This window comes from Perca fluviatilis, chromosome 16 (assembly GCF_010015445.1).
Source record: "Perca fluviatilis chromosome 16, GENO_Pfluv_1.0, whole genome shotgun sequence".
Taxonomy (NCBI): domain Eukaryota; kingdom Metazoa; phylum Chordata; class Actinopteri; order Perciformes; family Percidae; genus Perca; species Perca fluviatilis.
The window spans coordinates 14,837,188-14,851,476 of NC_053127.1; the positions used below are offsets into that span (position 1 = coordinate 14,837,188).

At 39.8% G+C, this 14,289-nt stretch overlaps 1 protein-coding gene across 1 annotated transcript in view; it reads right to left on the reverse strand.

The window, feature by feature from the left end:
* The window catches only part of LOC120544529 (gamma-aminobutyric acid receptor subunit beta-2), a 72,129-nt gene extending 59,754 nt beyond the window's left edge, over positions 1-12,375 (reverse strand). Inside the window, exons 1-3 of the mRNA XM_039778347.1 lie at positions 12,146-12,375; positions 11,905-11,996; positions 11,122-11,189 (exon numbers count right to left, since the gene is read on the reverse strand). Coding sequence (XP_039634281.1) covers positions 11,122-11,189; positions 11,905-11,996; positions 12,146-12,228 — 243 coding nt within the window. The 5' untranslated portion in view covers positions 12,229-12,375. The remainder of the gene's footprint in view (positions 1-11,121; positions 11,190-11,904; positions 11,997-12,145) is intronic.
* Positions 12,376-14,289: the final 1,914 nt, after the last annotated feature.

A 14,289-nucleotide genomic window follows, 5' to 3' on the forward strand; every position in this document is an offset into this window, starting at 1 on the left:
GATCAATAAAGTTATTACAATTAATTCTGTGGGTAATATGAACATCTGTATTATATTTTCTGGCAATCCATCCAAAATCCAATCCAAAGTTGCTGGATACATAATAATTCTGCCCAGCTGGTGGCACTAGATAAAATATAAAGGATCATAAATAACTACATGAAGTTAGACAGTTAAGTTGAAGAAGCAAAGCAAACAATCCAGGGACATAGAAATATAAGAAAGACAGTGTGGCAAGGCTGCACACTATGCTGGATGGAGGAAAAGTACATTTAAAGAGTATTCAATGAATGAAAAGCCAATGTTTGGGCAACTGCAGAAACCTGTTGTACAGACTACTGATGAGATTTAAAGAGATATCTGCAGTGAGAAAAGAAATAATGGCTGCCTAACGCTTCAGTCACCATTTTCCCAGACATCTTTGTACACACAGCTGCTGAGATTTTGACTGCATAAAAACCAGAGGTAATCTTGTCATGGCGACAGCTGCTCCGTCTACCTCTCCTCCCTCCTCAGCCTCTATTTCCTCCCCACTATTACCTGTTTTCTCACCCAGTTGCACCTCATCTGTACATAGCTCCAGTACATTTTGAGGGTAGCTCACAGTTAGACTGTGCTAGACTGCGTGTGTTGTCTTGTTGCCTTACTGTTCTGTTTTCCCTGTCTGTACCTATGTACAGTATATATAGCCACCTGCCTGCCTTTTGATTGACTGCCTATTTGTTTGCTATATCTGATTGACTTTTTTCCAACTGTTAGCCTGTCTGTTGTAAGTAAATACTTAATTTGATTTGTGTCAGGATCACTATTTTGGGACTACTTTAGTATCATGTTTCTGCACAACCTTTTGTTATATCTGGGCTGATCATTATTACTTCAGGGAAATTTTCCAATTTTTATTGTCATTTATCTTAAGGGATAAGGCTAGGGTTTTTACTATTTATTTCTATTTGACATATTCCAGGAAAAGACCAAACTCAACATTTTTTTTAATATTTTCTAATCTCCCAATACTTTTTTCTGTGAAACCCAGCCCCAAGCTCATTCATTCAATGAAGGAGTACATTTTTCAAAAGGGGTGAAGACATATATAATATATATATATATATATATATATATATATATATATTATAATTACAGCTGGGCACTGTAGTGTTTAGCAAATGCTACTCAAACCATAGTAAATAGTGCATGGGGACTATTTTCAGCTGCAGTTTAATACAAATGTGTTGCCCTAGTGAGTATTTGCAGCAGCAGGACAGTGTATGGGATATATTCAAAACTGCAGTACTCATGTTCATTGTAATGTAGAAACATGTCCCTCGGAGTGGCTCATTTACGTGTTTAAATAGTTTTTGAACAACAATGGAGGTATTCCGCACAGAGCAATAAGATATACTAATTGAAAAAGCCTCCTATGTTGTGGCTCCAGAATATTATTATATTATTATAGAAAATATTACCAATAGGCAGGTTACAGTCAGTTCAACTGCCTAGTGTTGTTTTGACAACTAGAATGGCACTCAGAGAGCGCAGACTCAACAAGGCTAATGGTGCATAAACATGCTCTTTGATGGTGCCATTTCCTGAGTTGGGAAGTCGTTCTTCCGACTTCGGTATTCCATGAGCTTTAAGTGTTAATGTGGAAACAACATGGATGCTACAAAGAAGACCTGTTGTATTTTATTGCTCAGACCATTTATAAAACACATTGATAGCTGTTTCCATTATTTGCATGACAACGAAGAGCAAAGTAAACAGATCAGGTGAGCCATGGAAAATGATCGTTATTTTTTCCAATTATTCCAAACACACGAATGCAGCACAAATGCCCGATTGCACAATGTTAGCGAAACACATAACCTCTTTGGTGGAGGTAATAACACTTGACATGAGTCTGACTCACAGGCTGAAACAACATTCCTACATTTCATTCTTGTACCTCATTCTTGTACATTCACATTTTTTAATGTTGAACTCACACCAAGGAATTGAAAACGTGCTAGGAAGTACACACAACAAAATACTAAGAGCAATGAATGTTGTTTCCTGAACTTATCAGCATTCCAGTGGAGGAGACAAGTGTTCACACTGATCTAATGTGTAATGTTCCTCTCATATGAGGGGGCTATACAATGCCACTTTGTTGTTGCTTTTACATTTATCCTAGTTTTCTTTGCTTGTTCGTCATCCTCTGTATGAAGTGGAAGAAAAAAAAGTCCTCTTCTTTTCTTCTTCATTTTATCATACTGATCACCATCATCATCACAGCAACACAGCAACCACTGCCAGTTAATTGGTTCTGCTAATGAGTAAGCACCTACCAATATGTCACTCGTGACAAAACCATCCTCTTTTCAGTATACAAACAACCCACTTGATGTCTGTCCTTTTACTGCATTTAAGTGGCACACAGTGTAATCTAAATGGATTATTAAAACTCTATAGGGAGGCACATGTAACTAATCCTACCAGCATGGATAATGCAAGTTGGGGCATGGGTTGTTTCAGCACTCCACTCACACAATTCATCCACTCCTCCTTCGTTTCCTTCAACATCCCTAGTGTCTTTCCTCTGCACATGCTTTCTGTATTTTCTGTATTCATTTGTACAGTAATATATATACAGCTTCTGTGTACAGTATGTTTTTCTCTTTTTTTGCTGAATCTGTTGATGAATGTAGAATCAAAGCCTAATAAATAAAGGACTAAAATAGACAGTCCATAACATAAATGTTACCATAAATGCATATGAGTAAAAAAAACTACTGTCACCTAGATAATTAGTATCAGACCTGATATTTGTTCTGCTGACCCCCAGGGCAGCTGGAATTATAGATAACGCATTGGTCATATCTGTGCATTAGGCAGTGAAGACTTTGAGGGAATGGAGAGCTACTACATAGAGAGCATTTGGTTAATTTACAATAAGAAAAAAAGTCACGTCATAACCTACCAAATATACTAAATCATGGTGGATATCACCATATAATGTGCTTCTATTCACATGACCTATACAGTACACACAGTGGCCAAGTAGGACTTGGTGGGTATAGGCAAATCACTAACTTGTTCACAATGCTTACTTAACTATTTCCAATCCATTCAGAATGGACTTAATAAACGTAGAAAGAAATCGACATATTGTGTCCTTAAGTAGTCTGATTAAAGCTGTAGCCTACTATAAACATTTTTTATCTCAAGGTTCAAGGTACCCACATAGAATGATCACCCTAATCTGCACTTTACCTCAGCTAAACAGATCATGGTTCTATGGCCCACATTAAACATTTTGGTTCAGTCTCACCACTACCAGCTAACCTTTTTCAAGCATCAGCATGCAGCTGTTTTCAGCAGAAAAACTCTGATAAACCCAGTGGATACCATCTACCCAGCACCAAACTGCAAACTGACACAGTTAGTGACTCACTGGTGAACATAGAGGAGTATTTGGCAGCTAAGGAGACCGATATTTCCCTCAGGACTTGATGAATTTTAAAACAGGGCTAAAGGAAGAGTAATTATTGGATTTACATTAATTGGGTGGCCAGAAACAGGACTCCAAATGAATGCTAATGTTGCTTTGTGTCTGTCGGATGTGTAATTTGGCAACTGTTTGCTAACACATTTGCTATATCAACTTTGGTAGGTGATAATAAGTTGCATTTTCAGGTTGTTCTACTGCCCACAAGTGGCAACAAATGAAAATAATATATCCGATAATGCTTAAAGTGTAAAAGTTACTTCAACATATGATACAAGTTGTTAATAGTATTCATGCTTGCATCCAGTCAACGCCTCTGAGATTGTGAGATTGGTCTTGTGTAACTGTTTTACTGTGTACTGTTTTACATCATAGTGACAGAGAGTCATTATAGGGATTATATCAAATTGCCACTGCTAAAAGGAAGTATATGGTTAACCAGTCATCTAATCTTAAAAATGGCAATTGTGTTCTTAATGCCTAAATTGTCTATTGTTTTCTTCAACTTTCCACATGCAGTTATTAAAAATCTAATAAGGTCCCTTCTTTAGTGAACTGCACCATAAGTCAACTGCTATCCTATTCAAGCAGATTTTTAATGAAAATTTTAAGTTTTAAGTCACACTGATGTATCATCTATCCTAAGCAGTGAAGAAAGATAATCAATACTGTTATCATTAGAGCTTTGCTTTCTTCATGCATTATGTTCGCTCCAGCTCTCTCCATTACCACACCAAGTCAAATCCTTGCTGAACCCTAGTTGAGTTTGTCTCTGCTGTCTGTTACGTAAGTCAAACAGCTACTTTTGCTCGAGGTTAACATACCAGTTTATGAAGTAGCATGACTGGAGAAGAGCAAGGGATTAGGATTTGTGAATGTGTGTATGTACATGAAAGACAGAGAGAGAGAGAGTGTACATTCACACTAGAGACATCCTAACTGTACAAGTATGTCCATTTCTGCCCTATATGGTAGCAGGCTTAAAATAGACTGTGACTAAGAAAAGAGACAAAGCAATAGTCACTCCAAAGGACTACAGTAACTACAACTTAATGTAGCAGTTTTGAGTACTGTGATTACCCTTTACAGCCAACTCAAGAATGTGATTGGTATGATTAACTGTTGCACATTTCCAAAGCAAACTGTTTTAGTGTTCTCATTTGTGTTTGCAGCTTCTATGTGTGCTCAACAATACCCAAACCAACCATCTACAGCTCTGTGGATTACAATAATATCTTAAACTGTAGTTGCCTATGCTATATCACCCAGGATCACATCTGGGGACCAAGGTCAGTCCCTTTTTGCTCATTAACTTGTTATGATCTTGAGTGTGGAGATCATTTTAAGTTTTACAATAGGACAAAACTTTGGAGTGTATTCATTTCTCCCCACAATTGGGATGTGTTTCACTGTGTGAATCTTCACATATTGCCACAGCACTCTCATTAAATACTATGCAACCATCAAGGAGCAGGAGTTTAGACATAATTTGAGTACTGACAAAGACTGCAATGATCAACCCTTGTGCACAATTTTGGTGAAACCCGGCCAGACAAAAGAGACAATAATGTCACTGTATCCTTTCAAGAACACAATATTAAGTTGCATCCATCATCTTCAAAGATTAATTATATCATCCATCTTGTATCATTTGCATTATAATGAGCTGATTAAGGGGATATTTTCCTCACCATTGCTATTATAAACTGGGCATAACATGTTTAAATCTGTGCCATGAAAATCTATTTAAATCATACGACTAACTATTTTGGCTGATGTCTACTGCTCATCAATTTACAATTCTGCCCACATCAGCAATAGGATATTGAAGACTGCTATGAAATAGATATAGATACAACTACAGATGCAGACTTAATATCATTTTAAAGCTCTCAGGTCCGGACATGACAATATGCAACAGCGGAGAAGTGCTTCCAGAACCTTCCTTTCCTTTCATCAAATAGCAAGCAATGATCTTTTTTTCTTGAAGCCAACAACATCCCATCAGAGATATATTCTGATGAGATGTTGAAATTACTGGGTACAGAAATGGGGGGCTCTGAATTCCAGTCCTTCTCCAACACTCAATAAGCTCCTCTTGACCTTTATGTGCATTAATAATGGTATTTCTGCCTTTTGGAGGAGAAGAACTTTAGTTCATCCTCAGACATGAGTATTTCTTCCCCTGTGAAAGCTGTTGGCTTAGGATTGAAGTGCTCAGGAGCTCAACCAAGAGCAAATATTGAGACTTAAATGGCAGTGGAAGAAAGAGCACAAAGGAGAATTGCTGGGAGGAAGGACAAATAAAGAAACCAACCAACTCTTCCATATGCCTACTGTACCTATTTTCTGTTCTTCCTTTGACCAGTGCATGAATTAAGGCGTGCTAAGCCACTTGCCTTGGGTTGAATGTCTAACATGATATTGGTATTCAGTGTGTGTCCCTCTCCTTACGTCCACCTCTGAGTCATGCAGAATGAACCCTCAGCAGCACTAGGTACATGACCTTCTCTCCAACACCAGCACCGCTTCTGGCTCTCCAATTGTTAATGTAAGAGCTTTCTCTCCTATCTATCTTTGTCTCTCTCTCTGTCACATACATACAGAGGTGACAATTTTGACTCCTAGCTCTTACACAATCATATCCTATCCCTTTTTTTCCCTCGAAGGCTTGGCACTTTGGCCCTGACACCCAGGAACAAGTGACCTTTCATGGATATATAATGAACACTAGCCACAGCCTCCTCATTCGATGTCTCGCTCCGGGCCTAAGTGACATGTAATGTAGTTTTGTACATGGTATATGACTCAGTAAAGCCAGCTGTTGTTGAACAGTTTTACTCGTAAAACATCTTAACAGTCATCGGTTGCTAACATGTTCTAGAGGCTTGTCTGTAACTAAGAAAAGGTAGGATGGGGGTTTTGGGTCATTAGAACTGCTTACACGACAAAATACTGGAGAGGACTTCATGTCCTCTGGGCCACTCACATTTGAAAGCTTACTTAGTTTGGTGACTCATCTAAAGTGAGCTAAAGGCCTGTGTTGTTTCTAAATGGGGCTCTGCTCTGTGACATTGGTAAGACATTGCTAAAACAGATGGTTTAAGACAAACCTCTTTGCAGTTCCTTATTTGAATGGCTCCTCTAGAGAAATCAAATATATACACTATGTTATCACACGTTCAAGTCTCTCCTTTTAATGCAAGGCATTCAACAGAGAGCAGTGGTGGCTGATAGAAGAATATATTTTTAATAACAAAGCATGGGTCTCCCGCTCTGCCATAATGGCTAATAGGACACTGCTGGATACATCCCTCAGTGACATATCTCCATTATCCTCAACCCTGTTTCTCATCTGCTCTCTAAAGAAAAGACACAGGGTGGCTCTATCCCCACACCAAAATAAGTGGCAGACAGAAAGCCAGATGGGGGAGAGGAAATGGAAGAAAGGAAAGTGCTTCTACACCAGCTGCTATCCTGGAAAGTGGTTACATTTATAGGAAGGGGAGCAGATCAAAGATGCCGAAACCATTACGCACACATGTGGCCTCTTATTTTCATGAGAGTCCAATGGGTTAGGTGGTAATGACTCCCCTTTCACATTAGAGGGTGTTTAGTGGGCAAAAGCTGACAAAGGAATAGGATGATCAAAAGAGCTGTGCAGCACTGACTTTGTGTGTTTGGATGGAAAGTGGGTTTTCTTTTCTTTGGCCATGTGTGTGGGTGTGTGTGGATATAAGCCCCGGCCCTGATGCACTTCTGGTTAGGAGTAATACAGCTGGGATATATTCTACTCTTTTTTTCCAGAAAGTTGTAGCCCAGAGGAGATGATAGCAGAGGAAATAATAAACAAAGCACAACAAACTTTGGAGTGTCCTGTTGGCTCAGTCGTAAGACATGTACTACTGTATATCATTATGTTTTGTCATCTTGCTTGTGACCTCTTTTATCACTGTCTTTTAGATTTAACTCTCTGCTCCATGGTATCTAAAAAGATCCAATACCCCAAATATCTACTATTATTGTTATCATATTATTTGTTGCCTATACACAATTGTGTAGTAATTTACTATAACAAAATCACTACTTTCCTTTCTGCTTAGAAAAGCTATACGTACATACATTGGATGAAATGTATCTTATGCATTAGGTGATTAGGATGTAGATACAAATGACATTTTACATAATACTTAAGTATTTCCAGTTTTTTTTTTCGATTGCTAAACGACAGTGGGCACAACTGGAGTCACATGTGCAAAACTCTAACTACAGTCTGCACAGCAGCAGTTCATGTGGACCAAACTCTAGTTCGTTTTTCATTGCTTGAACACAGTTTTCAAAACTCTGCACACTTATCCCATGACTTTAACCACAATGTGCACAGCACTGTAGATTTACATCACTTGGTTCAAATGCTAACACACTGCTGTGAAAACTGTTAACCACATATTCAAAACAGAATAGATTTCAGTCTGGTGCCTATCAAACACTGCTGACTGCAATTTTAGCTGAAAGCCTAAACAGGTGTCTTGTTTTAGAATAGTTAGTGAACATATATGGTATTTATATAGAGAAAGCTCTGAAAGGCTTTTTTTATACAAACACCAAATAAGAATGAAACAATTATACACTCTACCGTTTGAGAGAAACAGGTAAAAGAGCAAAGACACCATTATGTCCAGTTACAGTTTTTCTCAATTGCTAAAACACTAAACCCTATTGTCTGAACCAAATGCTCAATTGCCTGAACCCACTGATTGAATCAATCACTCTTTTGGCAAAACCATAAGCACTTTTCACCTGTTTAGACACAACTTGCCAACACATTTTCATTGTGATGCACCCGTGCTGCATAATGGTGAGCACAGGTGACAAAAGTCAAACACAATTAAAGCACAGGTGTCACCACTTGAACACAACAACTCAAATTGATCACACTTGTGGCTAATGGTGTGAGGGAACATATAAGCCAGTTCAGAGAGTACTGGTTTGTGAGGCCCTACAATGGATAGAAATCTGAGAGGAAGAGTTCATGTTGAGGAGGTCGAGGTGGTCAGTGAAGACAAAGAACAGTAATATCTGATGAAATCAGAGCTACTGTGATTGACCATGTTCTTGTCCATGGTATGAGCATGAGGGAGGCTGGACAAAGGGTACAACCAAACATCAGTAGATTCACTGTGTCCACCATAATCTGAAGATTTAGAGAAGAGAACAGGTAATTACCTTTTTTTTGACATTATAGTACAGTATGTAAATGTTGACTGCAATTACTGTATGACATATTATATACTGTACCACAGTATACTGTAAGTAAATATGTTTCAGTACATCACTGTACCAATGTACTGTAGTATTGTAATGGAGGGTTGGTCTAACTGTTTGTAGGCCTAGTATTCCATGTATATTTTTTTGTAACTCCATGTTCTCTTTTTGTAGAATTTGAAAAACATAAAACACATGGGGGTGGGAGGACAGGTATATTCTCCCCACACCAAGAGACCCAAATTGTTGATATGGTCCGTGAGAACAATGCCATTAAACTGAGTGAAATTCAGCAGAAGATCATTGAGGACCATGTAAATTTTGAGGGTATCAACAGTGTCAGCCTCTCTACTGTTGATCGTGTCCTCAAGCGCAACAGACTGCGCATGAAACCGCTATACAGAGTGCCCTTTGATCGCAACTCAGACACAGTCAAAAAGCAAAGATTCCAGTATGTACAATCTAACCAATATATCTCACCAAGAGAAGGAGAGGCCGTTTTATGATTGGCCATCGGGCCATTGTTGGTGTTCCTGGGCAGCGTGGTGGCAATGTCACATTTTGTGCTGCTATCAGCAATCCTGGGGTTGTACACCATCATGCCAACCTGGGGCCCTACACACTCACCAGGTCTTCATTTTCCTCAATCACATGCGAGATGCTCTGTTAGGGCAGCAGGATGAGCATCCCATCTATGTTGTTGTTTGGGACAATGTGAGTTTTCACAGAGCCCTCCAGGTTAGAGAGTGGTTCAATATGAACCAAGGTTGTATCAATCTTTGCCTTCCACCGTACTCCCCTTTCCTAAACCCCATTGAGGAATTCTTCTCCTCATGGCGGTGGAAGGTATATGAACGCCAACCTTACACCAGGGTAAATCTCCTGCAAGCCATGGGATTTGCCTGTGGTGACATAGGTGTGTAGGCATGCCAAGCCTGGATACGGCATGCCAGGGTTCTTTTTTTTTTTTTTCCCGTTGCCTGGCCAGACAAAATGTGGCCTGTGATGTGGAGGAAGTCCTGTGGCCTGACCCAGTACAGAGACATGATTCTGTGGCTGAGTAATGCACTTATTTGTATATTTTTGTACTTTATTTTGGGCTTACTGTACACAAGTGGCAAACTCATAAGATTTGTTTGTTTTTACAAGTGCTACGTGTAAATGCACAAGATTTCTGTTTTGTCTTTTTGTGCAAGTGCTAAATGCACATGTGTGTGGGGTTAATTTTTTATTTATTTTTTTGTGCCCACTGTTGTTTAGCAATTAAAAAAAACTAATTTCTGGAAATGTATCCAATGTCCACACTTACAATCGACATACTCTACTTGCAAGCACTCTTTCGCATGGACACACAAATGCACAAACACAATTTAAGGCAGATTTCAAGCTCTTGCATCGGTTACACAGGGAAAACATGCCTTTAATTATGGATTCAAGGCCACTGTGGAGGGCTCTGTAGACCTGCATTGTGGTTGTGTGTGTGTGTGTGTGTGTGTGTGTGTGTGTGTGTGTGTGTGTGTGTGTGTGTGTGTGTGTGTGTGTGTGTGTGTGTGTGTGTGTGCGCGCATGTATGTGCCAAAGGTTTTGCAGGTCTTCTGGGTAAATACATACAAATAGACATAATCTGTTCTCTCATCTCATCTCTACACATCAACATGGTCTACAGGAGCAAAAGATAACAACATGAGCAACAGCCTTTGGGTGCTGCTGCCAAAAATATTCCAGTGTGTAACCATTCCCTGTGATCACAAAATGACTCATATCACAGCTAGCAACACCAAAACAAATGCAACAGCAGACTATGTGAAAGGTAAGAGTAAATAAACAGGTCAACCACAGAAAGAAACAATGTTACAAAAAAATTACAGAAGACCTATCAAAATCTCATGCATATCATTTTTTGCTCACCTTGTCAACTGTATCAGTGTCATGAGTGACCTTTCATGATGATAAAATGCAGCCTCGAGTTTCCTTGTAAACTGAGGTGCAGTTCTAACATTTCATCACTAGGAGGCGCACTTGTATGAAGCAAAACTCAATAATCTCCACTTCCCATATCCACAGCTCTCAGGTTCTTCCACTGTCACTATTTCTAGTTAAGCATTATACACCAGCCATAACAGTCAGTCTAAAACATTTGTCATGAAGCAACATATATGTCAGTGTGAAATAATACCAGGGTGGAGACTTGGGCAATTAAAAAAAACAAAACAGAGAGGTTGAAAATACACATTTACACAGACCTGCATTAAGAGGGGGGTTCCCCAGGTAGTTTGGGAGGGTATCCCCCCTCCTAGGTTTATGCTTAGCAGGGATCATTAGCCCAGAATGGTCACCCATTGTCAAAGTTTAGGTGATAATGGCCTACTTACCATATTGACTTCTGATACCATGTCTATGCTGGCTATGTCTATATTCATTCCTACTCCAACAGGAGGACCTAGAATAGATCAAAATAACGATAAGCAACAGATACTGTACCTCAGGTTCAGCCTGTATGATTCACTGACATATTTTAAGAGAAACGTTTAATAATGTAAGTGATGAAAACACAGATTAACACTTGTGAATTTAGCTGTTGTCAGCCGGATAATAGTTTACAGTGTTCATTCCGGATGGGATTAGACGCGCTGAGCTGCGGTAAAAGTGCTGGTAATTCCCCTAAAAGTTGTTGACATTAAATCACCTAGACCTAAACATGTTTTCCGTCGCAGTGAACACCTAAATTGGAACATGAATATATACAAGAATGGGCAACATTTGTTTAAAATTCCAACAGACGTGCACTGGGGGTTGACAGCCACCTTCTTTTTTATTTTTTTTATTTTATTTTTTACTGTAGAGGTCTTTCATTCAAATAAATGAGCTGGATCTATTTTATCGTCCACATTCATCCTTCAACCACATCGCTAATGTGTTATCCTATTATGTCGCTACTCTGGGTTTTTTTTTGACACATTTTGTTCGACTGTATCATATAACATGCCATAGACTGTGGAAGACGCCGATATTAAACGTCTCTTTTACTTTCCGAAATTGCAAAGACAATTTTGTTATCTTGGATTAGGCTACGTAGCCATTTCAACACTGTACTATTATACGGGCTGACAAGGAGCAAACTCGAACATAGTTGGTTATAATGCGAGTTCATTTACCTCCGAAATCTGGCCTCAATCGTATATCATAACCTTTCAACAGTCTATCCACCGTTTCTTTAACCAAAGACATATTGCTAGGGTCACCGACACTATGGAAGAAAAAAAGAGAGAAAGGGTGCACATCAGATTTCAATACGAGACATTCTTGGACCATGAAGTGCCCAAGTATTTTCCATGCCGTCTGTAACAGTCACACTAAGAACAAATGAGTGAAGCATCCTTCGACTCTCTCACTTACCTTTGAGCGCACACCACAGTCACTACAAGAGGGAGCAACCAGACGCAAAAACACCCCATTCTTCTCTTTCTGAACACTGCCATACTTATGTTATGTGTATTTTTCTTTTAGTGAAGACAAACGAGGTCCAACTTATTCTTGCCAGTGCAGTAATTCCAATGCCGGGCGCATGCGTATTCCCGACCACAACATCAAGAAGCAGCGCTGCTGGTGATGATGGTAGTGGCAGATGTAGTACCCAGCCACACAGGAAATTTAAAGGAGAACCAAATCTGCAAGTTACTCAGGGGCACATGGGGGTCTCCTGGTTTCTTTAAACCCAGATGATCGTGACGGGAAGGTTAGTGGTTCGAATCCACGCGGGCGAGGTGGAAAATGTGGGTGGGGTTGTCTCTGTCCGTTCGTTCTTTAGACACCCGTCAGCCAACTCATCTAGCTGTCCGTGAGCAAGGCACTTAACCCCACTGCTCCAGCAGAGCTGCTCAGGAGCTCCCAGCTGAAGTCTGGACTGGGCAGCTCTTAGTATAAATGTATGGAACTTCTTGAGAGAGAGCATTCAACTTAACTTTAGTTTGATAAATCAACACGTTTTCAAGCTGACCACCAACCCGAACGTATTACATTAAGTGGAATGCAAATGTGAGACATGAGATAAATAAAGACCGTGTTGTCTGTTAGCCTCTTAGGCTATACGCCGTGTTGTATCTACATTTATGTTGTGTTTATTGAAAAATACTGAGATTGCTCAGTGACATCACCTTACGTGCATGGGTGTGGACTTGCAAGTGAGGCAGATGCCGAACAAGGGAGATGCAACTGTTCTTGTAGTTTTTCTGGGTAGCTAAGGCGGGTCCCTCGGGAAAGCTGAGGGAACAGATTCACTGTTTGCTCACTCCTTCCCAAAAAGAGAGAAAGGGAAAAAAAACTCGCTATCAGTTGATGATTCTGTCCATTGTGCTGAAATGTGTGAATTCAGTCACCCCCTCTCTCTCTGACTCTATCCATTGTGCTGAATGTGCTCCCCTTTCTCACTATCGCTTTCTCTCCACACAAAAGGGGAGTTCCGTGCTGCTATAAATGCATCCCTGCACCAACAGTTGCTCACGCATTGATCCTCAAGCATTCGGGCCTCTGACGAAAACGAGAAGCGTGGCTTAATACTCTGAGCGGTGCGGTGCTAATGCAGTGCCTTGGGGTTGAAAGATGCATGGAGCAGAGCACTATGCACTGAAGCCTACACTCAGCGCATCTTTCGCAGCCATGCACGCTTGTGGCTCCACGCATTGGTAAGCAGGATGTGCGCCACTGTGTAAATTCGGACACGAATCGTCACGGATATGGTGGGATCAGACGCGGATGTTGGAGCAGTGAGCCCTGTGTAGGAGTCCTACAGCGGCTCTACTGCCTGAGAGAGGAGGGGAGCAGAAGTGGTCATACCAGGAAGATGCTAAGTGTACCGAACTTTAAAAGCACAAGTAAAAGAAAAAAAACATCGTCCTTGAAATGATTCCACTCATGTTGGGTTTTAATTGGTTTTTTTTTTTTCCAATTAAATATTGGAATCAATTTTATTATGACAAATGAATTAAAATTCTGCTTTGGCCTGATGGGGGGCGTTGTAAAATGCGAATTTAAAAGTCAAATAAAACGCAGTTTGAATTGGGTAGTAATCTTTTTTTTATTTACTTTCAGTCCCCTTTGCACAAATTTGTGGTAATTGTATTGTAATATCTACAGGGGGTTGAATTAAAATTGAAGGGAGACAAAGATTAGCTTGGCAGCTGGAAATTTCTTGGCTTTTATTCACTTAAGAAGCTCCCACACATGTCGAAAATCCAATTAAAATGTATGTAAAATATATTTACAGTGTCTTTCATCTTATTACCTAACATTTTTGTTGCATTGTCAAAATGATAGCAGCAAAACCTGGGGCAGTGCTTTGTTTAGGGATTAAAAATGGGTCATAATAAGTTTCTCCAAAGAGCTTAATGCTTAGCAATATACTGATTTAACCTAAGGAAGCACAAGCAAGTGTACAGTTTTGGCAACAAGTTTGTCTATGGTACAGTGTGATTTCATGGTTTTCTAGTCTGCTTTCCTTGACATATTACGTCATGTTGTACTTTTAAATACATGCCTCTGCA